The sequence below is a fragment of the Peromyscus californicus genome, unplaced genomic scaffold (genome assembly GCF_007827085.1).
Source record: "Peromyscus californicus insignis strain IS unplaced genomic scaffold, ASM782708v3 Scaffold_16__1_contigs__length_79575227, whole genome shotgun sequence".
Classification (NCBI taxonomy): Eukaryota; Metazoa; Chordata; class Mammalia; order Rodentia; family Cricetidae; genus Peromyscus; species Peromyscus californicus.
Window position 1 is genome coordinate 5,672,549 of NW_026294458.1, and position 26,449 is coordinate 5,698,997.

The 26,449-nt window shown below is 51.8% G+C and overlaps 2 protein-coding genes across 14 annotated transcripts; one reads left to right on the top strand and one right to left on the bottom strand.

Annotated features, from left to right (window-relative positions):
- Positions 1–48: 48 nt before the first annotated feature.
- On the top strand, positions 49–5,460 carry Alg3 (ALG3 alpha-1,3- mannosyltransferase). 3 transcript variants are annotated; one of them, XM_052740163.1, is made up of 9 exons: positions 49–262; positions 2,226–2,325; positions 2,422–2,569; positions 2,664–2,824; positions 3,273–3,393; positions 3,924–4,129; positions 4,286–4,361; positions 4,902–5,047; positions 5,203–5,460. In XM_052740163.1, the coding sequence occupies exons 1-9, from the start codon at positions 67–69 to the stop codon at positions 5,363–5,365; spliced, it is 1,317 nt and encodes a 438-aa protein (XP_052596123.1). In that variant the 5' UTR covers positions 49–66; the 3' UTR covers positions 5,366–5,460. The 3 variants fall into 3 exon arrangements, with proteins under 3 accessions (XP_052596123.1, XP_052596125.1, XP_052596124.1); XM_052740165.1 differs by having other exon boundaries at positions 4,286–4,362; positions 4,905–5,047; positions 5,203–5,341; XM_052740164.1 differs by having other exon boundaries at positions 51–225.
- An 87-nt stretch (positions 5,461–5,547) lies between these two features.
- Positions 5,548–22,066, bottom strand: Vwa5b2 (von Willebrand factor A domain containing 5B2). 11 transcript variants are annotated; one of them, XM_052740146.1, is made up of 22 exons: positions 21,720–22,066; positions 21,116–21,204; positions 20,515–20,540; positions 20,148–20,296; positions 19,899–20,069; positions 17,389–17,620; positions 17,076–17,233; positions 16,310–16,441; positions 15,951–16,075; positions 15,440–15,595; positions 14,729–14,839; positions 14,441–14,649; positions 14,245–14,356; positions 13,606–13,791; positions 9,833–10,004; positions 9,432–9,748; positions 8,874–9,063; positions 8,424–8,777; positions 6,905–7,042; positions 6,753–6,833; positions 6,459–6,664; positions 5,548–6,372 (listed from the first exon to the last, which is right to left on the bottom strand). In XM_052740146.1, the coding sequence occupies exons 1-22, from the start codon at positions 21,742–21,744 to the stop codon at positions 5,824–5,826; spliced, it is 3,888 nt and encodes a 1,295-aa protein (XP_052596106.1). In that variant the 5' UTR covers positions 21,745–22,066; the 3' UTR covers positions 5,548–5,823. The 11 variants fall into 11 exon arrangements, 10 of the variants coding, with proteins under 10 accessions (XP_052596106.1, XP_052596109.1, XP_052596107.1 ...); XM_052740149.1 differs by having other exon boundaries at positions 17,401–17,620; positions 21,720–22,063; XM_052740147.1 differs by having other exon boundaries at positions 9,432–9,745; positions 21,720–22,062.
- Positions 22,067–26,449: the final 4,383 nt, after the last annotated feature.

Sequence of the window (26,449 nt, forward strand, 5' to 3'; positions counted from 1 at the left end):
CGGAACCTAGTGTGTTGGGGTTGCTTTTCCCTGGTGGTGGGACCGCAAGAGTGGCGCACCGTCAAGATGGCTGCTGGGCTGCGGAAACGCGGCCCGCCGGGTCCCGTAGCCCAGCCGGCGGGACTCTGGAAACAGTGGCTACAGCGGGCCTGGCAAGAATGCTGCCTTCTGTTGCGAGAGCCGCGCTACACACTGCTGGTGGCCTCCTGCCTTTGCCTAGCAGAGGTGGGCATCACCTTCTGGGTCATTCACAGGGTGGCATGTGAGTTCACTAAAGGGGAGAGAACTGGAGGGAGGGATGGAGACCCGAACCTTGGACGCAAACCAGATTACAGAACATTCAGTCCTCATTCAAACCCTACCCTTTACCCGAGCCCCAAGCCCACTTTCCAGAAAAGAGATCATAATCTCTCTCCCATCAGGAAGGGAGGTGATCCTAGAGATTGCCCTCAGCATTTAAAATCCAGCCTGCTAAGCCTGCTAAGAAAGCATAAGCGGCCTGGGAGTCAGTTCTGGCCACAATTAATGTGCCGTTGCTGCTACTTGTCTGTACCCTTAGACAGTCACTTCCCCTCCCAGATCTGTTTTTTCATGCATTTAATTCTTATGTCTTGAAAGTCCTTCTAAAGAATGAAGAACTTTGTGACCACTTGAGTTCATTAGGTACTACTGGTGTCTTTTTTCCGGGATCAGTCTACTTTTTTTTTTTTTTTTAAGGGTCTCATTGTGTAGTCCTAACTGGCTTGGAACTTGCTATATAGACCAGGGTGGCCTCAAACTCAGAGATCTGCCTGCTTCAGGCTCCCAAATGTTGAGATTAAAGGTGGGCACCATAACTGGCTTCATAAAGACCCTGTTTTTGTTGTTGTTGTTCTTGTTGTTTGGTTGGTTGGTTTCTTAATGAGAGTAAGGAACATTCAAGAAAGATACTCACCATTAACTTTTAGCCTCATGTACACATATATGCATACACACCCACCCACATGTGCACCCACACGTGTGCATATGCACACACAAAAGAGAAAGAGAGAAAGAGAGCAAGCATTTTTCCTTTTAAGAACTGAAAAGGGGCCGGGCGGTGGTGGCACACGCCTTTAATCCCAGCACTCGGGAGGCAGAGCCAGGTGGATCTCTGTGAGTTTGAGGCCAGCCTGGTCTCCAAAGTGAGTTCCAGGAAAGGCGCAAAGCTACACAGAGAAACCCTGTCTCGAAAAACCAAAAAAAAAAAAAAAAAAAAAAAAAAAGAACTGAAAAGGAGGGCCGGAGAGCACTGACTGCTGTTCCAGAGAAACCAGGTTCAATTCCTAGCACCAATATTCCCAGCTCACAACTGTCTGAAACTCCAGCTCCAGGGAATCTGACACCCTTACACAGAAATACAGCAGGCAGAACACCAATGCATATATAATAAAAATAAATAAACCATAAAAAAAAAAAAAGCAGGGCGGTGGTGGTGGTGGTGGTGGTGGTGGTGGTGGTGGTGGTGGTGGTGGTGCACGCCTTTAATCCCAACTCCCGGGAGACAGAGGCAGGTGGATCTCTAAGTTTGAGGCCAGCTTAGTCTATAGAGTGAGTTCCAGGACAGCCAGGGAAAACAACCCCCTCCCCCAAAAAAAGTGAAAAGGATAGAAGTGTATGACAACATGGTACCCAGGCTTGTGGTACTATTCAAGGAACCCAGGAAGGAGAGTGAATTTGGAGTAGGAAGAAAGATCATAAATTCAGTTCTAGATGCTGAGTTTGAGATACCTGGATTCATGGGACTAAGGGGATGGCTTAGCAGGTAGTGTTTGCTGTGCAAGTGTGAAAAACAGTTCAGACCCCAGTACTCTACATAAATGCCAGGCAGGCATGGTGGCCCACCTGTAATCCCAGCACCGGAGAGGCAGGGCAGGGGGTCCTTGGAGCAAACTAACTAGCTAGACTCCGATGTACCATATGCCTGTGTATGTGTACACATACACACATGGTAGAAAGTGATGGAGGAAGACACCAAACGTCAACCCCTGGCCTTCAGACACACACACACACACTCACACACACACACACACACACAGAGTACCTGGGATCACCCAGAGAATGTACTCTGTGCAGTTAGACAAGGGATAATGATGGAAGAAGCCCCTGGAATAAGAACCCTGTGCTTTGGTGGTCTGAGGACATGGGGGTTAGAGGCAGGCAAGTCCTGGACTCAGAAGTAACTGGACCATGTCATCTTCTTCCAGACACAGAGATTGACTGGAAAGCCTACATGGCCCAAGTGGAGGGTGTCATCAATGGCACATATGACTACACACAGCTGCAGGGTGACACCGGACCTCTTGTGTGAGTGCGGATAGGGATTTGAGGAGACTGTGATGGGCTGGGAGGGCACCAGGTTGATTGCCCTGGCCTAGGCTCACGGTCCCTTTCATCTCCCAGCTACCCAGCTGGTTTTGTGTACATCTTTATGGTGCTGTACTATGTGACTGGCCGGGGCACGGACATCGCCATGGCCCAGAACATCTTTGCTGTGCTCTACCTGGTCACCTTGTTACTTGTTTTCTTGATATACCACCAGACCTCCAAGGTGAGTCTGTGCCATGGGACCAGCTGGCCCTGGCCTGAAGTGGGGACGGGGATGACTCAGGTTTGGGAAGCTGACCTTGGCACCCCCCCTTTAGGTGCCTCCTTTCGTCTTTTTCTTCATGTGTTGCGCCTCTTACCGGGTCCATTCCATCTTTGTGCTGCGGCTCTTCAATGACCCAGTGGCTATGGCATTGCTCTTCCTAAGCATCAACCTCTTCCTGGCAAACTCCTGGGGCTGGGGCTGCTGCTGTTTCAGGTCAGTGCCTCGCCCTTCTGGCCCCCTCTGTCACCATGGGCATTTCCATTTCTCCCCGGTGTTCTGCAACAGAGGCCATAAAGAGTCATTAGATAATGTTCATCACGCTGAGCCTCCCTGAACAAGTCCAAGGTCTGTAGAAAGTCCCTCTTTCCCTGTGTTTTCTTCCCATCTTGTTCCCATGGCGTCCGTTTTGGAGTTGGCCCTTGAGCACTGTAAATGTGTTATTTAGTTTGTGTTAGTTAGTCTGGACGTAGGGACGAGGTGTTACTCCCTTCCTCTCAGCCTCCCTCTGGCCATCTTATGCCCCTATAGCAGTTCTGGATGGGAACCACATCCTGGTGCTTGCTGGCCTGGGGAGAGACATCTGTGGGGAGGTGGGGATGTCTTTGCATGGGGCACATAGTCCTGGAGCTGATCCTCCGCCATCCCTCCTTTGTCCTTTCAGCCTGGCCGTCTCTGTGAAGATGAATGTGCTGCTCTTCGCCCCTGGGTTGCTCTTCCTCCTTCTTACTCAGTTTGGCTTCCGTGGTGCCCTGCCCAAGCTGGCCATCTGTGCTGCTGTTCAGGTGCCTCTTCATCCTCCCCTTAGCGATGAGAAAGAGCCACTTTCAGGTCTCCTTAAATCTCCTGTGGCTTCCTCACAAGCCGTTTGGAGTTGATTCTGAACTGGGCAGCCACTGGCTCTGCTTTAGTTTCCATGGCTACTGAATTTGGCAGGCATCTGAGAGGCTTCCTAGAGCTGCCTGCTTAAGACCTGGTGAATCAGCTGGGCATGGTGGAATGCATCCTTAACCCTAGCACTTGGGAGACAGAGGCAGGTGGATCTGAGTTCAAGGCCAGTCTGGTGTACATAGCAAATGCCAGGCCAGCCGGGACATACGGGGAGACTCTTGAGGAAGGCAGTGTGATCACCTCCCTCCTATGCTGCTGCCGTGGTGTCTGGCTCTGGCAGGGGGTGGGAGTAGGGGGGGCTTCCTGCTACTCCTGGTGGGAATACGGGAGCTTCTGGGGCTTCCATCCCACTGTGTGCTCCTAATGATTACCCTGAAGGCTGGGGTGAGCCTTAGCAGCTCTGCTGGCACACCCCCATCCTCAGGTGGTACTAGGACTGCCCTTCCTGCTGGAGAACCCCATTGGCTACCTATCCCGCTCCTTTGACCTTGGCCGTCAGTTTCTCTTCCAATGGACAGTGAACTGGCGCTTCCTTCCCGAGGCCGTCTTCCTGCACCGTGCCTTCCATCTGGCCCTGTTGGCTGCCCATCTTACCCTCCTCTTGCTGTTCGCCCTCTGTAGGTGGCACAGGTAAGAAACCAGGGCGACTGTCATGACGGTTCAGGGAATGGAGTGAAGAGCTTAGGCCTTAGGAGCTACTTGGGGGAGATGGTAAGTTCATGGTGGTTGATCTACAATTTGGCACACAGTTGGGGCTTGCTAAATCTCTCACTGACTTCTCTTCAGAACAGGGGAAAGTATTCTGTTGTTGCTGAAGGTTCCTTCCAAGAGGAAAGTTCCACCCCAACCCCTCACACCTAACCATATCCTTTAAATCATGGAAAAGTAAGTTTTGATCTGTCCAAGTACAGGTAGAGGCTTAGTCTGTTGGCCTCAGATTCCAGAGCTGGCTATCTTGAGAAGAGGCAGGAGCCCATTCATGGAGCCTGTCCTCTGCAGCAAATATCGCATTGAGCACCTTACACATCCTAGCACAGTTTATTCTGAATTGTACATACAGGGCCAGCATTGTGGGTGCGTGCACACCTCTTTGTATTGTCCTAAGATTCCATACGTCCTAATGTGTAAAATCCACCTGAGTTGGGGAGGTACTCGGATTAATTTTACAGAGGAAGAATTAGGGCTAGTGAGGGAGTCAAACTCCTTTAGGCTTTACAGTCCCAAACATTCCTGTCACCCTACTAAACTGAGGAACAGATCCAGAGAGGCTTGTCCAGGGCATGCGTGTGGGAGTGGCCGAGCCAGGGTAGGGTGCATTCTGACCCCAGAACTTTGCCCCTCTTTGAATCCTTACCCTCCACCCACCCCTCTATTCCTGCCCAAAGCCTTAACTACCACTTTACAGATTGTGTCCACCCTCTTCACCTCCAACTTCATCGGCATCTGCTTCAGCCGCTCCCTCCACTACCAGTTCTACATCTGGTATTTCCACACCCTGCCCTACCTCCTGTGGGCCATGCCTGCACGCTGGCTCACACACCTGCTCAGGTACTGCCTGGGACAACCTAGCAGAGGGGGCAAAAGCTAGGGAACTCCTCCCCTGAAAGCTGTGGCCCTCGAAGGGGACGGTGGGTGGGTGTAGGGCCTGAGAAGTCCAAGAGCCGCAGACCTGGAGATGGGTAAGACCCATTTCTCGCTTCCAGGTTGCTGGTGCTGGGACTCATTGAGCTCTCGTGGAACACATATCCATCCACATCCTTCAGCTCTGCCTCACTGCACATCTGCCATGCTGTCATCCTGCTGCAGCTCTGGCTGTCCCCTCAGTCTTTCCCCAAGAGCTTCCAGCCTAGCAAGAAAACTCACTGAAATCCACTTCATCCTTCTAGGACCCGCCCGGGATCGTGGGTGGAATGGACTCTGTATTAGAATAAACCTTGCCAAGTCCACCTTTGTGCAGCCTACGTAAAGGTAGTGGTTGTTCATGCCTAGGCCATCCTGTGCCTAGATGCTATGAGGTGCATCTTCCCAACGGATAAAAACCCGTCAGGCAGTCTTCGAGGCACTTTATTGCATAGGGTTTGGGGCTGTGGCTCTCCCCTCTTCCATTGTCCTGTAGAGAGCTCAGAGCACATGGGAGGGTATGGTGTGGGAGGAGAGAAGAGAGCACAGGCAGGCACTTCCTGTGGTGGCAAGGGTGTTTGGGGGGAGGGAATGAAGCGGTGGAGGACAGCAGACACCAACTTATTCTATCCCAGCACCAAGAGACTGGCCCTGGGTGGCAGTGACTTCATGTCGGGGGTCGCTAGCCAGAGCTGCAGGCAGCCTTACACATTTGCAGGGCTGTAACACAGCAAGTGTAGCTGCAGATTTTGGTCCCAGTGTCGTAGTAACAAAAAGAGCCCCCGGGCAGCGGCTTTGAGAGCAGTCAGATCAAGGCCATCGGGCAGGTGTTGGGCCCTCAGCCAGCAATCAGCTTTGGATGCTGTCAGTTCCCACTCGCCAAAGGCAGCTGCGCAGCGGTGCTCCAGCCATGCCAGGGCCACTGCTGTGGCCCAGGTGCGCCCCCGCAGGTCAGAGCTGCCTTGCCTTGCCACTCCTTCTGAGACCTCAGTATCTGAGCCCCGTCCACTGTCTGCTTGGCCTGGACCCTCAGAGCCTGAGCTGGGGGACTGGCTGCAGGAGGCCGTGGCGCTGTCACCCTGGCCAATACCAGGGCCCAGCAGTGCCCAAGGGGATGAGGCTGAGGTGGGGCTGAGGCTGGCACGGTGAGCAGCAAAGGGTGAGGCTCGGCACAGGCGCTCTTGAGGAATGCACACGGCGGCACAGAAGGGCTCGTCCAGGCGGAAGGAGCCCGGCGCCTCTTGCAGTCGCACCTGAGGAGAGAAGAGGTGGGGGGAGAGGGGAGCTGAGACAGAGCTCTGGCTCCGGTGGTGCCACCCTCCACCTCCCCAGTCCTCACCAAAGGCAGGTAGTCGTGGTTGCTGCCATCACTGGTGCTCTCACTAATCTGGCCCTTATTGGAGCTGCAGAGTCTGCGATGGCGACCCAGGCTGAGCCTGGAAGAGGCTGAAGGCTGGCGGGGCAAGCCACGATGACCTCCAGTAGGAGATATGGGCTCCCCCAATGCCGACTTGGAGTTATCATTTAGGTCCGGGTCCCAGGCACCTGCAGAAGAGCCTCCCTGATGTCCTACAGTAGGGTCACCCAATACCTAAAGGCCCCGTGTGCCCAGCCCACTGCATCTGAGCCATACCTTTAGAGTGGACTGCTGTGGGCAGAGGGGCTGCAGCTAAAGGTTCTTGAGAGGCAGAAGTGCCTGAGAGCTCAGCTGGATCTACAGGAATACAGGAGTCAGTCCCACTGGGTAGCCAGCGAGGTGAGAGTCACACCAGGGAAGGACCGTACCTGAACTCCACACCTGCAGGGCTCCAGGCAAGACCTCCCTAGTGGAAGCATCTACAGCAACAGGGCAGGTGAAGTGGGATGGGGCAGAGCTGGCCTTGCTCGTCTGAACGGCTCGGAGCCAGGACCTTCTGACTCGGCCTGCGAATCAAAGCAGCAGCATGCTCGACTCTCACCATCTATAGAAAGCTGCATAAAAACACTGGAAAGCCAAAAGTGGCTTTGATCCCAGCACTCGGGAGGCTAAGGCAAGTTGACATCTGTGAGTTCCAGGCCAGCCAGGGCTACAGGGTGAGACCCTGTCTCAAACACAACTAGAATGTTCCCTATGACTCCTGTTCCCTTTGAACATCGAGGATGGCCAAAGGTGATCCAGAACCAGCTCTTCCCGACTTTGACAATAGGCTGAATCTCCAACCCACGGTAGGACCAGGACCCCCCAGAGCCCAGAAGTTGGTAATCTAGAGTGATCCTCCTGCCTTTGCCTTCAGTGTTGAGATGTACACGACATTCATACCCAGCTTTTCTTCTTGTTTGTATGATCCAAATGTAGGGAGGAGGTTGGGCATAGGCAAGTCTTAGAGTACCCAAGGGTATTGGATGGACCACCCCAGGACATCAGGGAGGCTCTTTATTTTTGACAAGGTCTTATGTAACCTAGGTTGGCCCAGAACTTTCAATCTTCTTGCCTTAGCCTGCCGACTGCTAGGATTTCAGACAAGTGCCCCAATCCCCAGCACGATCCCCAGCACGTGTACTGTCGTCCACCACTCCACGTGTACTGTCCACCACTCCAGTTGTTCATGGAGATCAACTGCAGGGGTGGGCGGAGCCACAGGCTCCTCCTCCCAGTTCTGTCTGCATGATCCAACCTGGTAGTCATTAACGTCATGTGACTGTTGAGTACTTACAGTGTGGCCAGGGACAGTGAGGAACTGAAGTTTTAACTTGGATCTTAATAGTCTCCTTGAATCGAAGATTTATTTTCCTGTTGCATTCACTTTATTACAAGATCATGCTGCCTTCCATTTTGGCTGCTAGGAAGCATCCTAATTTGGGGTCCTATGCTTGCAAGGGTATATAACTTAATGTTGTGTATCTTGTAATATACCTTTGTGTTTCCTTTTATCGTTTATTATTGTTTTATGTGTGTGGGTGTTTGGCCTGCATGTGTGTCTTTGCATTACATACATGCCTGGTGCGCATAGAGGCCAGAAGAGGGTGTTGGATTTCCTGGAACTGGAGTTACAGATGGTTGTGAGCCACCATGTAGATGCTGGGCATTGAACCTGGGTCCTCTGGGAGAGCAGCCAGTGCTCTAACCACTGAGCCATCTCTCCAGCCCTAGTTTCCTTTACTTTCACTTTTTCTCATTACTCCGCAAAATTTCTTCCCTTGTCAGTGTGGTGAGTCCCCTCAAATCTGTGACCGAGTGAGGAGCCGTGATTTAACACGCAGACCTGCACTTTACTAGTCTCCGTTCCAAGCCTTTGTGCCTGAGCTGTGTCTACTGGCCACTTACCTTGCTCGGCTGTGGTTTCGGCTCTTCCACGGAGAGCCAGCTGTTCGTTGTCCCGGACCACAGAGGCTGCAGTCAGCCGGTGGAGTGCCTGATCCCACGCAGCTTCTCTTACGGGGAGTGATGCAGGCTGTGAGCCATCCCCAGGATCCCAGAGCTCCTCCAGCCCTACACCCACCTCCCAGCACATTGGCTGGTCCCCGCACAGGGCCCGGATCACCACATGACAACGTGGAGCCTGGGGAGGCAGAGGCTCTGCTGGAGGGGCTGAATCCCCATTGGGTGGCATAGCCTTGAATAAGAAAGATGGTTCCATCAGCATGTCCCAGTCCAGGGGAGCTGGGGAGAGCAAGTTTCCTGGGGAGAGATGTCGGGTATAGGCGACATGGTGCGCTATGCTGCATGTCCCCACAGCCTTGGTATCAGAAACCCAGTTTCCCACCCAACCCTTACCTGAATCATCCAGGCCCTGACCCAGCTGTTGTCTTGGCTCAGGGCCTGTTCCATCTGCTATTGCATCTAGAGAGGGGTGCCGGGGTCTACCAGGGACTGGGTTTGCCCGGCCTGAGGGAGATGAGAGACTTCGCCCAGCCAGAGCTGCTCTGTGCCCACGGCCCAGCACCTCAGCGCTCAGGGCTCCCACCTGTTGGTGAGATGTGGAAGGTCACTAGTCAAGGAATTCAGTTTCTGGCCATCAAAAACTTGGCAGCTGCCCATAATTCTATGTCATCTAACAGTATTTCCCACTTCAGATTCTTTCTTGACTCTTTTTATATATGTGCAAGAATTTGCTGCTTCTCCTTGGCATACCTTGCATTCCTAACTCCCGCTAACAGTCCTTCTGATCTAAGCACCCATACCATGTCTCTCTATGCTCATTACTGGTTGTGACATCACAGATGTAGACTACTCATCTATCTCTCTAGTTAGACAATAATAAACATTGCACACGGAAGATGGTAAATAAATGTTTGCTGGATACATGATGGATGAATGTGTGCTAGATCTCACCTTGAATGGAGCTGGTGGGGGTACAGGCAGGGGGCAAGAGCGGGAGCCCGCAGGTTCTACCCAGGCCAGGCTTCGGCAGCCCTGCTGAGAAGGGGGATCCAGGGGAAGACTGCCACTGGGGGAGCCAGGACCCTGAGATCCTGGGGACTGGCTGCTGCAGGTGGAGCCTGGGCCTGGCTCGGGGCTGGCAGAGCAGTGGGTTAGCACATACTGCTCCCGGATGTATGAGGACTGGAAGATTCGGCGCCATATAGCCGTGTCAGATGAGGGATTGGGTCCAGGGTCCGTAACTGGGTCTGCCAGGGCTTCGATGCCTGCTGGAAAGCAGGAGAATAAGCCCAGCCCCAACCCTTCCCCTCGCCCTGTCCAACACAGCTACAAACATATGCCAGGGTGCTCACTCTGCCCTGAGTCTCCTGCAGCCCACGGGCTCGACAGCTCTGCTGACACAGTGCTTGTTCCCAGTGGCTCTGTGGTGTGTGTAGGCTCAGTACCAGGGCTGGTGACAGAGAATGCCTCCTCTGGAGATGGGAACACTGAACCACCCAAGCTCTGCCAACCAGGCTCTTGGCCCTGGGGAAAACGGTATTGAGGAAAATTTATGCTAATTAATACCTTTTCCCAAGCATATATATATATATATATATATATATATATATATATATAGTTTTTTTGTTTGTTTTTCTGAGACAGAGTCTCACTATATAGTTCTGGATGTCCTAGAACTCACTGTGTAGACCAGGCCGACCTCAAACTCACAGAGATCCACCTGCCTCTGTCTCCTGAGTGCTGGGATTAAAGGCGTGCGCCACCACATCCAGCTCCAAGCATAATTTTAAGTCATAGCAAGTAAAAGCTAACAAGTAAGAAACAAGGACCAGCAAAATGGCTCAGTGGGTAAAGGCACTTGCTGTACAAACCTGACCACTTATGTTTGACCCCTGGAACCAATGTAAAGGTAGAAAGACAAACTGAGTGTACAAAGTTGCCCTCAGACCTCCACATGAATGTTATGGTATGCATACACCCACACACTCAAGTAAATAAAAATGTAGTACGGTTTTTAAAGCCTTTTATTTACTATCATTAGGGATGTGTTTGTATGTGCGTACAAGCCACAGCTTACTTGTGGCGGTCAGAGGACAACTTGCAGGAGTTGGTTCTCTCCTACCATGTGGGTCCTGGGATTGAACTCAAGTCATCAGGCTTGGCAGCAAGTGCCTTACCACACTGAGCCATTGCCCAAGCCCAAATGGCACACACCTTTAATCCCAGCACTCGGGAGGCAGAGCCAGGTGGATCTCTGTGAGTTCAAGGCCAGCCTGGTCCACAGAGCAAGATCCAGGACAGGCACCAAAAATACAGAGAAACCCTGTCTTGAAGAAAAAAAATCTGCTGTATGATTGTATCTCCTAGAAATGAGAGGAAAGCCAGACCCATGATACCTCAGCATGGCTGCCTAAACAAGACCTAACAATGACTATACTTATTGCCAATTCTGCTAACGTAGAAAGGAGAAACCATACCGTTTCCACTCCTAGAAAAGAACTATAGGCAACTAAGAATTGCTGAGAGAGGGAAGATCAGTCTCTCCCAGGGATGAGTCCCCTAATTAAGTGGTCAGCCCTGAAATCATAAACACACAAGCAACTTTAGACAAATTGAGCAGTGTGTGTGTGTGTGTGTGTGTGTGTGTGTGTGTGTGTGTGTGTATAAAACAATAATAAAGATAAGGTCATCAATTTGAGGGGGGGACATTGGAGGGGTTGGAGAGAGGAAATAGAAGGGAAGAAATGATATAATTAGATTTTAATTAAAATTTTAAAATATGCCAGGCAATAGTGGCACACATCTGTAATCCCAGCACTCAGGAGGCAGAAGCAGGTGGATCTCTGTGAGTTCAAGGCCAGCCTGGTCTATAGAGCAAGTTCCAGGACTGTTTGTTACACAGAGAAACTCTGTCTTGAAAAACAAATAAAAAGTCAAAAAATATTTTTAAAATTAAATATAAAAAAATTTAAAGAGAAAACAGGAGGCTGGAGAGTTGGCTCTGTGGTTAAGAGCACTTATTGGTCTTGTGGAGAACCCAAATTTGATTCCCAGCACCCACATGGTGGCTCAACTGTATGTAACGCCAATCCCAGGGGAACAGACACCCTCTTCTGACCTCCACAGGCACCAGGCTCACACATGGTGCGCATACACAGGTGCCAACAGAACATTCATGTACATAAAAAATTTAATAGCACTAGCTGCCCTTCAAGAAGATCCGGGTTCAATTCCCAGCACCTACAATGGCAGCTCACAACTATCTGTAACTCCAGTTCCAAAGGATCCAACACCCTTACACAGCATACATGCAGGCAAAACACCAATGCACATCAAATAAAAGTAAAAATAAAAAAATAAATAAAATGAAGCCAACATGTTGGCCTTGACAGTAATAAAGCTGCTGTAAAGCTGAGCTGCAGAATTGGCCTGAGCTGGCCACCTGGCAAGGGCACACAGTCTGTTCTGTGGCCTCATAATCAAAAAAGGAGGAAGCATGAGTAATTCCTCTAGAGAGAGTTTCATAAAAAATAAATAAATAACAGCTACATCTCAAAGCCCTACTGTGTGAAGTATCCTGCCAAGAGCACTCCAGGTCTGCTTCCCGGCAGCCCATGATACACATCATCTGTGGCCGGAGAGGTGGCTCAGAGGTTAAGGGCACTTGTTCCTGTACAGGACCCAGGTTTAGTTCCAGCACCCACACGACAGCTCACAACCATCTGTAACTCCAGTGCCAGGGGATCTGATGCCCTTCTTTGACCTCCAAGGGCTCTAGGCACACATGGGGGGCACATGCAAACACTCATAAAATAAATTAATTCAAAACACTACCTAAAGCCGCATTATTTCCCTAGGAGGCACTGGGCTCAGAGAGGCTAAGTGACATGCTGACATCAAATGGCCAGACTGTGACAGAGCTGAGACAGGAGCAGCACAGACATGAGCTCTCCTATCAGCAAGTGTCACCAGAATGGCCAGGCGGTGCTTGCTTGCTTTAAAAAGACTTTTAAGTTTTGTTTTATGTGTAGGGTGTTTTGCTTGCATTATGCCTATGCACCATGTGTGTGCCTAGTGCCCAGGGTCACAAGAGGGGGTCAGATCCCCTAGATCTGGAGTGATGGATGAGCCACCATGTGGGTGCTGGGAACTGAGCCTGGGTCTTCTACAAGAACAGTGCTCTTAACGGGTGCGCCATCTCGCCAGCCCAGATGGTGCCTTCTGAAAGGTGCTGCGCGAAGTTTTAGGTGCTTGCCACCAAGCCTGACAACCTGAGTTCAAGCCCCATGCCTCACATGGTAGATGGAAAGAACAAACTCCCACAAGTTGTCCTCTGACCTCCAAATTACACACCATTGCGAGTACACACATGCATGTGTACACTTACACACACAAAAACAAGTAAGTGTAATTTTAAGAAATAATTCTAGCCGGGCAGTGGTGGCGCACGCCTTTAATCCCAGCACTCGGGAGGCAGAGCCAGGCGGATCTCTGTGAGTTCGAGGCCAGCCTGGGCTACCAAGTGAGTTCCAGGAGGGGCGCAAAGCTACACAGAGAAACCCTGTCTCGAAAAACCAAAAAAAAAAAAAAAAAAAAAAAAAGAAAAGAAATAATTCTAAAAAGAATAAAGCCAGGTAGTGGTGGTGCATGCCTTTAATCCCAGCACTCTGGAGGCTGAGGCAGGTGGATCTCTGTAAGTTTGAGGCCAGCCTGGTCCACAGACCGAGTTCCAGGACAGCCAGGGCTACACAGAAACCCTGTCTCCTGGCTGAAGAGGTGGCTCAGTGGTTAAGAGCACTGGCTGTCCTACCAGAGGACCCAGGTTCAATTCCCAGCACCCACCCACATGGCTGTAACCCTGGTTCTAGGGTATCTGACACCATCATACAGATATACATGCAGGCAAAACACCAATGCACATAAAGGAAGGAAGGAAAGAAAGAAAGAAAGAAAGAAAGGAAGGAAGGAAGGAAGGAAGGAAGGAAGGAAGGAAGGAAGGAAGGAAGGAAGGAAGAAAGAGAAACTGTCTCAAAAGCCCAAAGAAAGGAAGGATGCCAGGGAAGGAGATACACAGACTTCAGCCCCTGCAAGCCCACCTAGCATACCGTAGCCTGCCCAGTCCTACCCCCAGAGCATGGGACCGGAAGCCATCCACCCTGAAAAGTGAGCAGTAGCCAAGCAGCTGGTCCCCAGGGTAGAGTGCTGGGATCTCCCGGGGTGTCAGCAGAGCCTCCACAGCATCAGGCACAAACCAGTCCACAGAGATGTCACTCAAAGCAGGTTCCAGCGCCTTCCGCAGAGCCTGCACCAGCTGGAAGGGATGCCAAAGGACACGGGGGTGGGGGGGGAGGATGTCACAGACAGACAGACAGAGCTGGCAGGCTGCCCTTCCCCAATGTCCTCTGTCCAGCCCTGTGCTGATGGGGAGCATAATCAGGCTGGGTCAGGAAAAGGAGTTGGGGTATACTCAAGCAAAGGAACCAAGTACACAGTCTTGGGGCTTGGTCTGTCTCCTGGGTGGGACAGACTTGAAGATGAGGCTCCTTTCAGGGGCTGGCCAGAGGCTGCGTCCCCATACCTCTGGCCTTCCACAGCCTCCCTCCTCCTAGCATCAATAGTTCTAGTGGGTTTCTCGGGGAGAGAGACTGACTAGAAAGAAGTCTGGTAAGAGTGCCAAGATCACAACAGACCAGGCTGTTTCAGATTCCATGTGTAGCTCTGGAGAAAGCCCTCCAGAAGTAGGTGACCACAGGCTCACACTCACCTTAGGCTGCAGTCTCTCCCCAGGCCTCAGGAAGTAGGCCTGCCCCCTGCTGAGAACAGACAAGCCATGGAGCAGCTGGTGGCAGGCAGGTGCCAATGCAAAGGAGAAGCACCTGGCAGGGGAGGGAAGCAGCTGTGACATTCAGGAGTATCTTAGGGGTGTCGATCTCAGCGAGTTACACCTGCCCACTCCATACCTGGCTGCCCCTCTGTGCCACCTCATGAACTCCAGGGCTTGGTGAGAAGTGGCAGCCATTGGTGAGGCGGCAGTGATCAGGAACAGCTGTCGAGGATGTGCTCTGTGCTGGGGTTGCCCTAAGGCCCAATCCAATACAGCCAGCAAGTCAGGGGGCCCACTCACAGCCTGCAGAGTCTCAACGCTCTCACAGATCAGCTGCACAGTGTCCTGGAGAGAGAAGGCTTGGGCTGGGCTGGGCTAGACTGAAACATCTCCATGAGGCCCCCAAAGCCTGGCCCATACTCACATCACTGCAAGGCCGGCTCTCTGGGAAGAGTGGCTGTACCAATGTCCCAAACGCGGCTAGGTTGACAAGCGTCTGGGCTGGGAGGGATTTTACAGCCAAAACAATGGCATCCTGGGGAAAGCCAGGAAGAAAAGCATGAGAGGCCCCATTGGCACTGGTAGAGAGCAAGGAACAGCAGAGTGTTTGGCTTCTCCAGGCTATCATTAAACAGGGGCTAGCTGAGGTCATGTGGGAGAAGCCCGGAGCATATGAAGCAGTGGGTCCCTGGGAACATAAGGGAGCCTCGAAGTACATAGTTTTCATCTTTGTGCCTGGTTGGCAGAGTGTGAGCACCAGGGGTGGTGGTGCACGCCCTTAATCCCAGCACTTGGGAGGCAGAGGCAGGTAGATGTCTGTGAGTTCAAGACCAGCCTGGTCTACAGAGTGAGTTCCGGGACAGCCAAGGATATATATATATATATACAGCGAGAGAGAGAGAGAGAGAGAGAGAGAGAGAGAGCGCACTCCTGTCTCAAAAAACAAAATGGAACACAGAGTGGCTCTTGGAGTCTGGGAGAGACCCACGGAGGTAGAACTGGGCCCCTCTTTGGTAGATAGTATGGTAAGCAACAAGGGAGGGAATCCCTGACCTCAGGAGGCTGCCACAGCCTGGCACCGCCTGCTGCCCACCCCCACGCCCACGCCCACGCCCACACACTGAGCCCCACAGGCCTTGTGCGCTGCACTGCTGCCGTCCAACAGGAAGAGGAGCTCCCGAGTGGCCGCACTCAGGTGTCCAGGTGTGGGGCTCAGGTCTGGGCAGAAGCTCAGCACCAGCACAGGGTTCAGCAAGATGTCCTTGTGGAAACGCCGCTGCAGGAACCACACCTGAGCACAGGAGCCGAGTTAGCCTTAAGCCAGATGCAGTGCAGATATGTCTGGGTGGGGCAGGGGGACCCAGCCTTGGGGCCTTTTTTCTGGCAGATTCACCTAAAGGGGGCTCTCTTTTGTAGCAATTGAATGACATCCTGGCTGTTGTCTGCCTACATTAGACCTGCCTCCCTGCTCAGAGACCTATCTCAGAGGGATTCATGCAGGGCTCCTGTGATTATTGACTACCCTCTGTGATGGCGGGGCACTACTGAGAGCGTCCTGAGAACAGAAGCCCCACTCGTCCCGACATGGGTCCATCTGCCTGCTTCTCATGTGCGGTTTTAGCTAGCTCCACAGCCTGGTCACATACCTGCCGTTCTCCATCACTGTCCCTTCGCTGCAACCTCTGAAAGTCATGGCGAGCCCTCACTTGGGCCTCATACTCTGCTGCGCTCAAGCTACCAGCCTCCAGCATCAAGTGTGGCTCATGGGGCTCTGAAAAGAAGATACACAACTCTGTCAGGCAGTCCCTGCCTCTGAACCCCAACTGCCCAGCCCTCTGTCTTAAGAGGATGCCTGCAGGTTCAGCCTCTTTGCCTCACTGGGCCCATCCTCCCAGATGACTTGGTTCATCTTGCCTGGAGTTCTAAACCGTAATTGAAAACTGCTTCTCAGGCATGCCATTCATAAGCGTATCAGAGCTGGTCCACCGTGTGCCCCATCTCTCACCACTGGGGTACAGGAGGATCTCCAAGGCCCGGTCACATTGATGGCCCTCTGCCAGTGTGACGCAGATAGTGGTTGCAGAGCTGGCATGAGGGAGGGCATCCGCACGCAGGGCATGAGAGGGGCTCTCCAGGCCTGCGCGACAAAGAGGTAAAGATGAGTCACTCATGGGTCACCCCAGGCCCCAAGACACAGGTACTGGCTTCCCAGATAACGCTGGCTATGGGCAGGGATAGTGGCTGATGTAGCTATGTTCCAAGTCTGATCTTCAGGCTTACATAGAGAAGGAAGGATACATCTGCTAACAAGGGCCAGAATGGGGGTTCCCAGTTCTGTGCTCGAGCTGGTCCGAGGGTGACATATTCAATTAGCATCCTCCCTCCAGCTCTTGCACCAAGAAAAATCTACTTCATTACTTGGACCACTGCCACTGTTAAGTATCGCTCTTGACACGATGAATAGAGTAGTATATAAATGAATTACATTGATAAAAATAGTGTGGGAGCCAGTCTGGTACAGGCAGTAGAGAGAGACAGGAGGATCAGGGGTACAAGGTCGTTTTTAGCTACCTAACAAGTTTGAGGCTAGCCTGGACTATATGAAACCCTGTCTCAAACAAACACACAAGCAAAAACAAAAATACTATTTAGAGGTTCCTAAGACCAGTCTCTGCCTTCTTTTTACCCCTGTTTTCTTACCTATGAGCTGTGAATTATTTCCCAGTCTGCCATACTGAGTAGGGTGGGTAGGCTAGGCTAGATACACCTACCTGCCAACAGACATGGCCCAGTCACCAGCATCTCGAAGGAGAAGGTATATGGAGCTGGACAGTGGGCAGGGCCTGAGAACACGTCCGGAGGGGCAGTTGGTTGCTCCCAGGTCAGCCCTTCCTCCTCAGGGCTGCCTACCCCGAAGCAGCTGGTGGGGCTAGAAGGGAGCATGGGGAGGGTTGGTGGGCTACTGTGAAGGTCACTCGCCCTTCTGGCTGACTGATCCCCACCATTCTTCACTCCGCCCATCCCCTGGGGCCCCCTCACCCTCACTAGACCCAGAGAAGTGGAGGGAGGGATGAAGAGAATCACCATAGGCCCAACCTGTCGTCACAGAGCCCCGGAGACCTGGGGGACCCTGGCAGGCCTGGCTGGGCCAGTGGGGTGAACACAGTGGGCAGGGCCACATGCATCACCCCATCAGGCCTGGAGGGCAACTCCCGGCTGCTGCACAGGGTCACTGTCATGGTACCAGCTGCAGCAACGAGGCCAGTGGGCAACACCAGCGTGGACCGGGCTTGGGCCAGATCCAAGACAAGATGACCTATGGTAAGTGAGAAAAGGAGTCAGAGAATACTAGAAGTGGGGAGGATCCGGGAAGATAGTGGGGGGGGGGGACTGAGTCACCACAAAGTCTGGTAAAGCAGGACTTTGTGTAGTTGGCAAGACACATGAGACAGGATGACTCGTGAGGTGAATGATGGTGAGAGAGGCAAGCTGATGGGAGATCTGGTGATCACCAGGCAAGAGCACATCCACACCACAGCTGATGGAGCCCTGGAGGGAGGGGCACACCCATTCCTAAGGTCCTGTTCAACCCTGGTCTGCAATCACCCTCAAGAGCCTCTCGTGCGTGGACGGACACCTCCTTCTCTGCTCACAAAAGGTCCAGGGCCCCCCAGTGCCCACTAGGGTGGCTCCTAAAGTTTCTACCTTTTCAGAGAGGTTAGGGGCAGCAATGTGCTTAGAAGCAGTTTGGAGGACACAGAACAGCGTTCACACGCAAAGGACAGAATCTGTTTAGAATGTAGACTTCTTTGAGGACTGGTGGGGTCGAGTCACCATTGCTGCTGGATGTGAATCCCAGCTACCCAGTCTGGCCTCAGTTTACCTTTACAGCCCCACTTTGCCTTGTCTCATAACAATCATTTGTTCATCCTTTCCAGAAATACTTACTGAATAAGTTAAGGGAAGAAAAAGATTAAAAAAAAAAAAAAGAAGGAAGGTAAATAAAAAAAGTAGGTGAGAGAGAGGGAGTGAGAGAAAGCCCAGCATGATGGTGCACGCCTTTGGGAGCACTTGGGAGGCAGAGGCAGGTGGATCTCTGAAAGTTTGAGGCCAGCCTGGTCTACAGAGTGAGTTCCAGGATAGCCAGATCTTCTTAGTGAGACCTTGTCTCAAAAACTGAAAACAAACAAACAACCACCACAAAGTGGGGCTCCCGTGCAGCCGGCCGATGACTGACACAGTGAGAAGAATACAGTCAGGTTTTGAGCCTGAGTGCTGTGACTTCTAATTGTGTCATTTGACAATCCTCTTGGGAGCCTTCATTTCCTCTTACATAAAATGGAGAACACAATTATATCCCGAAGATTATGGTGAGGAATAAATGAAATAACGAATGCAAAGCTCCCAAACTTCAAGGGCCATGGCCATCACTTCCATTGCCAATAAGAGGTCGAGGGAAACAGTGCACATTCTATACATTGTGTAGAGTATAGAACTTCATGTAGGCTTCATAAGCTGAAAATCACTTAGGGTCCTGTATTGCTATCATTTTTGTTTATACCATCACCCCTAATCTCCACTTCACCAATTTCTATTCTTTCAGTTAAATACTGGCTCCTCTTTCTGGAACATTCCTGGGGTCAGAGCCCAGACCTTATTCTTGAGTCTACCTGTCTGTGAGGCTTTAATCCAACTCTCAACACCAGTGGATTCTGTCCTTTTTCTTAACTGATAGTCCATATGGGCAAGAATTGAATGAGTATATAAATGAATACACAAAAGAAGAGGGTGTGAACCACAGAACACAGCACAGGGCGGGACTTCCGTCCCCTTCAGACTCCCTGGGTCCCTTTTCTGTGTCAGAGATGGGGTCTAGAGACCAAAGCACAGCCCTGAAAGCTAATGCTTCAGGAGAGACAGCTGAGCAGGTGCAGTGACAATTCCGCTCCCTCTTAAGTGCTTCGGGCTGAGGAGCAAGGGAAGAGTGCAATCAGTTATTTGTGGAGGATGAGGGAGAGAGAGTTTTGTAAGGAGAAGCATACGAATAACTCTCAAAGAACGAGCAGAAATGTGCTAGTTAGAACCAGGGGTGGTAGAGCAGGAAGGTATAAAAGGAGCTGTTGCAGAAGTTCTGTGGTACCTGGTGCCAGAGGGAGGCTAGCGAGATGGAGTGAGAACCTGGTCTGTTAGGCAGGGCTTTGCATTTGATTCAGGAACTAGTAGTCAGTTCACAGGTTCACGGGGACTAGGCTCAGGTGTGTAGCCTAGGAGATAAGGGACTGGGGAGCGCTCCCTCGGGGAAGAGTGCTCTCTGCCTCATCCTAAAGAGACCATGGCCACCTGGACGGTAGGTACAGTGCCTGCTGTGTCTGTCTGCCTGGCTGTGAACCTCAGACTCGGCCTGGGCCACATTCTTCCAGCACTAGGTCCAGGTCAGGTGCCCAGTCTATGATTGTTGGATGAAGGGATGAATCAATGGATGGAAAATAAAATCAGTGTCTGGAAGAAGAAAGAAGACTGGCAGGAGGCACGAGGGTGCAAGAACCCGAGCTGTGGCTGGCGTTCGAGGGCGCGGGTTCGGGCTCAGAGCTCACCCTGCGCACAGCGGCGGGGTGTAGAGGTCCCCAGTCCGGGGCCCAGAGCGCGGCAGCAGGGGGCCTGGGAGCGGCGCCGGCTCTGCAGCTGGAAGGAGACGCGCCGTCCGGCTGCCTCGGCCTCGAAGCCAGATACCACCTCCGCCTCGGCCAGCGGGTACACGAACACGCCTGCGAGCGGAGCGGGCAGATGAGCTGTCGAACCCCGCCTGACACTTGCTACCTCCCCGCACCCGCACCAGGCCTCACCGTCCACTGGCTGGGGCTGCGGGTTGTGGTAGGTGAGCCGCGCCCGCAGGCTGAGACAGGGTCCCTTGGCATAGGCCCGGACACAGGAGTCGGTGAGCGGCAGCGGCGTCCAGCTGGAGGGGCAGTACAGGCCGGGCATGGTGTCCACCCTGCGCGAACAGGGGCTGGATGAGGGGCGGCCCTCTCTGCGCCCTGAAGGCTAGCTATGCTACCTGGCCCTAACTAGGGCTGGGGACTCAGGAGAGGAGAGGGCGCAAGGCAGAGCCGGGAACTCCCTCCCCTTCCCCCGCCTCCAGGCAGACAGGTGGTGGGGCAGATAAGAAAGGGGGGTTGTAGGGATGGCAAGATGGGCATCCTTGCCCGTTACCTGGGTAGCTGGAGCGTAGGGCAGCTCTGAGCAGCGGAGAAGTGGAGGGTTAATGGTTAACCCTCCAGTCCAGGCGCCCGCCAGTCCCCCTGCGGGTGTGTGTCGGGGGTGTCCACAGATGTTCCTGCACCTTCTCAGGGCCTCGCCACCACCCCCGTACCTGCCCCCTTCCGCTGGGTTCCCCACGGCTGCCAGCTGTCGGAAGTGGCGCGTATGGAGAGATGGAAGATACTCTGGAGAGCAAAGGTTTAAAGGGCCAGCATCGACCCAGGCGCCCCTAGCTCCCCAGGGCCCGGGTGAGACAAGGAGCCGAAAGGGCTGCAGTCTTTATCTCTCCTTGCCTTTCCGGATGGAGTACTGAGAGAGGCTGCAGACTGGCTTGCAAGGTTGCAGTAGGAAGAACAAGAAAGGGACGCGAAAACGCGTCTGGGGAGGTCGGATGTGCAGAGGTGTCGCGGCAGCGGGAGTCCATGGGATCTGTCTAGAGCGCCTCTCCCTGCCCAGGCTGGCCTGAGACTAGATGGCTGCTGAGGTAGCCACGGGGGATGCTACAGGGTGGGTCTTGGGATCACCCCCTCCCTTTGGGCAGCCCAAGCCTCACCGTCACTTCTTGGCGGAGTTGTGGGCGTCGCGACCAGACAAGAGTGGGTGATGCCTCCCCTGGGCTCCAGGCTGCCCTTGTCGGTGCACCTGCGGGGTCCAGTTAGGAACTACAGCCGAGATGCTGTAAGCCGGGAGACTGTCGCCAGTCTGGCTGCTGGTAGTCCCGCCCGGGTTGCAAGGGGCCGCCCCTCCAGCCCGCCTCTGCCCCGCCCGCTCGCCACTGCGGTGGGGGCTGCGGCTCCCCTCCTTCGGGCACCGTACCGCCTCCGCGTCAGCCCAGGCCGGCGGAGCCAGGCGAGACTCCGCAGTGCAGAGACAGCACCCCAGCGGCTGCACGACCCCCACCAATGCCAGAGTGAGGACTCCGAGGCCCCACCTCCCTCCATCCCTCTGGAGGAGGTGAGGAGTTTCGTGAGCAAACCAGGGCGGCCGAGTCTGCAAACACACGCCCGCTTCCCAGCTCTGCAGCGGCCCACCCACCACCACCCCGCCCTTGGTGGACTGCCATTCACTGCAGTGACCCTCCCTCAAAACCGCAGCGGAAACCAGTGTCCCACCATCTAAGCCTCGTCCCTGCAAGAAGCAAAACACTTCGCAGTTACCTAGAAACCTCTCCTTTCGCGGCATGTGCCTCCGTTTTGTGTGCTCACTACCCTCAATCGAGGCTCCCCATTACTGCCGCATCGTCCCCACCCGGAAGCAGCCTGCCCAGCCATCACTGCGCTTATTCCCTTCCTCTGCTGGGAGTGGGGAAGACGTGCCGGGTGGCTTGCTTACTCAAGGAGTAAGCCTGGAGACTGAAAAGCCTTCCAGCTTTCCCAGGGGTGCGGACTGTTCCTGTCACAGCAGCGACCCCCGCCCCCCACCATCAGCATAGCACCTGAGGGAAGAAAACATTGTTGCTTCAAAAACAGGTCCCTTGTTATTGGCAGGATTTTCGCGGGTTTGACAGTGTTCTGTAAGATTTCCCCCAGGACCTTGAGGGAAGAGTCCAAGAATCTCGGGAAGTGGGAGGACGTATGTTTGGGGTCACCAATGCAAGCACTCCTAAAGATGCCCTACTCCAGTTCCGCAAAGAGAAGTTAAGGAGAGGTGTGGGTGGAGGCAGCCCGGGAGGAATGGCTTTTTCAGCCAGACCCAGGCGTTTCCACCCCTCTCTTATTAACTCTATCCGGCTAAAACCAGTTTTCATCACCACACAGTCCTAGGAGCAACCCCCGCCTCACCTGAACCCTCAGTCCCAACCTTCTCTTTTGTTAGCAAGACAGACAGGGTTTGGCCTTTGCCTGCAGAGATTTTCCTGTCCCGTCCCCTTTAGGTTTTTTGGTTTTGTTGTTTTCTTTTGTTTTTGGCTTTTGGAGTCAGGGTTTCTCTGTGTAACAGCTCTGGCTGTCCTGGAACTCACTCTGTAGAGTAGCATGTAGCATGCTGGCTTCCGATTTACAGAGACCAGCCTGCCTCTGCTTCCTGAGTGCTGGGATTAAAGGCTTAGGCCACCTGAGTCCCTCTTTTATTATTATTATTTTTTTTTTGGCGCGGGGAGGGGGGAATCTCACACTGTAAACCATGCTGACCTAAAATCTGTGGCAATTCTCCAACCTTAGCCTCTCAGTGCTGGGATTACAGGCACAGAAGGGCCACTGTAAGTTTTGTTCAGCTGTGAGATTGAAGTAAAGGGTTTTTTGTTTGTTTGCTTTATATACAGAGTCCAATAGCTCACACTGTTTGTTAAAAATACTATTTGGAGCTGGGTGGTGGCGGCACATGCCTCTAATCCCAGCACTCATCAGAGCTACCAAAGAAACCTCATCTCGTAAAAACCAAACGGAACTCCTTGGGGATAGCTCGGGGGGTGAGGGTAAAAGTGCTTGCTGGCAAACCTGACTGCCTGAGTTTGATTTCTGGGACGCCTCATGGTGGGAAGAGAGCATTTACTCCTACAAGGTATGTGAATGCCTCACCTACCTGTCTGCATGTGAATGACATGCATGCCTGGTGCCTAAGGGGCCAGAAGAGGGCATCAAATGCCCTGGAGCTGGAGTTTTGCATGGCTGGAAGCCATTGTGGAGGTGCTGGGAACCCAACCCTGGTTCTCGGCAAGAACAAGTGCTTTTAACCCCTTAACCATCTCTCCAGTTCCAAATATATGCAATTAAAAGAAAACTTTTAAATACTATTTTTGGGAGGCAAAGACAGGAGGATCTTGACTTTGAAACCAACCTGGTCTATACAAGACCTTATGCTGTGGGGTGGTCTTTCTGTATGCTGTAAGTATGTGTTGCTACCATTGGTTAATAAAGAAGCTGCTTTGGCCTATGGCAAGACAGGTTATAGCCAGGTGGGAAATCCTAGCAAAGATACAGGGAGAAGAAAGGCGGGGTCAGGGGCCAGCCCACTGCCCAAGGAGCACCATGCCAGTAGACCAGCAATGCCGTGGCCACATGGCAAAATACAGATTAATAGAAATGGGCTAACTTAAGATGTACTAGCTAGCAATAAGCCTAAGCCATACACCAAACAGTTTGTAATTAATATTAAACCTCTGACTGGTTATTTGGGTACCAGTTTAAAAAAATGAAATAACAATAAAATGCTCTCTTTTCCTGTACTGACCTGCTCTTGCATCTGTCGGGAATAAGTCTGTAGGCCTATGGGCTGGTGGCTCAGTGGGTGACGGCGCTTGCCACCAAGCCTGACGACCGGGGTTTTGTCCCTAGAACATACATGGTAGAAGGATGTGCACTCTGGCATCACATGCCCTCTCCTACAAACATGCTCACAAAATAAATAAAATGCAATTTTAAAGCTTTCTAATTAAAAGTCTTCTAGTTATGCTTGTCTAAAGGTAGCTTTTGGTTTTCTTTTTAAAAAATTTTAATTATTTATTTATTCTTGTTTTACGTGCATTGGGTGTTCTGCTTGTATGTAAGTCTCCATGAGGGAGTCAGATCCCCTGGAACTGGAGTTACAGACAGTTGTGAACTGCAGTGTGGGTGCTGGGAATTGAACCCAGGTCCTCTGCAAGAGCAGCCGGTGCTCTTGACTCCGAGCCATCTCTCCATCCCCAGTTTTTGGTTTTCTATGATGCTTCTTAGATATTTGTTATTTTGCCCATATCACAGCTTTGATTACTGAAGATAGATTATCTTCAATTCCCAGCCTCCGAGCCACCTCTCCAGCCCTAGCTGGAATTATTGTCATCCTTTTTAACAGTGCATGTGGGGTGTGTGTGTGTGTGTGCGTGTGTGTGTGTGTGTGTGTGTGCGTGTGTGCCACGTGCCATAGTGCACATGTGGAAGTCAGAGGACAACTTTATGGAGTCAATTCTCTCCTCCTTTCTGTATGCGGATCAAACTCAGGTCACCAGTCTTGAGTGGCATCTGTCTTTACACACTCAGCCATCTCACAGCGCCCCCACTGGAATTCTTGATTTGGTAAGTGATGAATCTAATCTGTACTAATGTGAAATTCCACGGTCTGTACTGAGCTTGGCAGACTTCTCAGCTGCAGAGCACAGAATCCCTGCCAGAAGTATAATAATTCTTCTCTCTATTTTTTTCTTTCTTCTTCTTTTTTCTTTTGTTTTGTTTTTTTGTTTTTTCGAGACAGGGTTTCTCTGTGTAGCTTTGGGCCTGTCCTGGATCTTGCTCTGTAGACCAGGCTGGCCTTGAACTCACAGAAATCTTCCTGGCTCTGCCTCTCGAGTGCTGGGATAAAAGGCATGAGCCTCCACTGCCAAGCAATTCTTCTCTTTTGAGTCCAAGTCTGCTAAATGTCCAGCCTGAACTTTCCTTCAACTGCAGCAAGACTTTTTATATGATTTATTTTTATTTTATTTTATGTGCATTGATGTTTTGCCTGCATGTATGTCTGTGTGAAGATATCAGAAGCCCTGGAGCTGGGAATTGAACTCAGGACCTCTGGAAGAGCAGCCAGTATTCTTAACCAGTGAGTCATCTCTCCAGCCCCTCCAGCAAGATTTTTTTATAGGTAAGATGAGCCCAATGTGGTAGTGCACCCAGGAGGCAGAGGCAGGTGGATCTCTATGAGTTTGAGACTAGCCTGGTCTACAGAGCAAGTTCCAGAACAGCCAAGGCTATCCAGAGAAACCCTGTCACAAACAAACAAACAAACAAATTAGCCAGCTGTGGTACAGGCTGAGGCAAGAAGAATGTTGTGTGAATACAGCTTGGACTACATTAGCAGGGCTTGAAACCCTGTCTCAAAAAACAAAAAACAAAAAACAAAAAACAAAAAAAAAAAGAAAGAAAGAAAAAAAGAAAGAAAGAAAGAAAAAAGAAAAAAAGAAATGGAATAAAGGGAATGGTGACCTCAGGGTAATATCCCACCCAGTTAAATTTCCAATTTATGAAAAGAAATTAAATAAAAGCTTAGAGCCAGGTGTGGTGGGGAACACCTTTAATCCCAGCACTGGGAAAGTAGAGGCTGGTGGATCTCTGAGTCTGAGGCCAGCCTGGTCTACAGATCTGGTTTCAGAACAGCCAAGCTTAGGTAGTGAAGGACAGAAAGCTGGTGAAGACACAACTGAACGAGGAGGCCACATTCCAGCCCCAGTAAGCAGCCGAACTTGGCAGCTTTGACCATGTGGTTCTGGAGCTAAGGATAGAAGAAAGGGGCTATAGAATTTGCCCAAGATTGGGGCTGGAGAGATGGCTCAGAGGGTAAGCGTACTGGCTATTCTTTCAGAGGTCCTGAGTTCAATTCCCAGCAACCACATGGTGGCTCACAACCATTTATAATGAGATCTGGTGCCCTCTTCTGGTGTGCAGGCAGACTACTGTATGCATAATCAATAAAAGTTAAAAAAAAAAAAAAAAGAATTTGCCCAAGACTAAGGAAAGCTGCTGAGGCCAGGCCTGTGTCAGGGATGTCCCTGAGTAGAGGCCTAGAGAGGCCATTACGTGAAGTTGAAGCCTGGATTGCTTTGGAGACCCCAAGATATTAGAGATGCCAGAGTCATGGGATACCTGCTGAGGAGAGCTGTTACCAGAGAGTGGAAGCAGTGCAACAGAAAGAAGTGTGCTGCAGTCAACAAAGCTGAAAGGAGTTGGAGATCTGAAGAGCATTTTGGCATCAGACATGGAGGTGCAGAATTAGAAGTTTGCTCAGCTGTTTTTCGGTATTGCTTTGGTCCAGTATTTTCTTGTTATGCTCCCTTCCGTATGTTTTGAAATGGTAATGTATATCCTGTGCCATTATATGTTGGAAGTATGTGATCTGTTTATTTTGATTTTATAGGAGACTACAGTTAAGAGATTACATGAATCTCAGAAGAGACTTTGAACTTTGGACTTTTAAACATTGTTGAGAC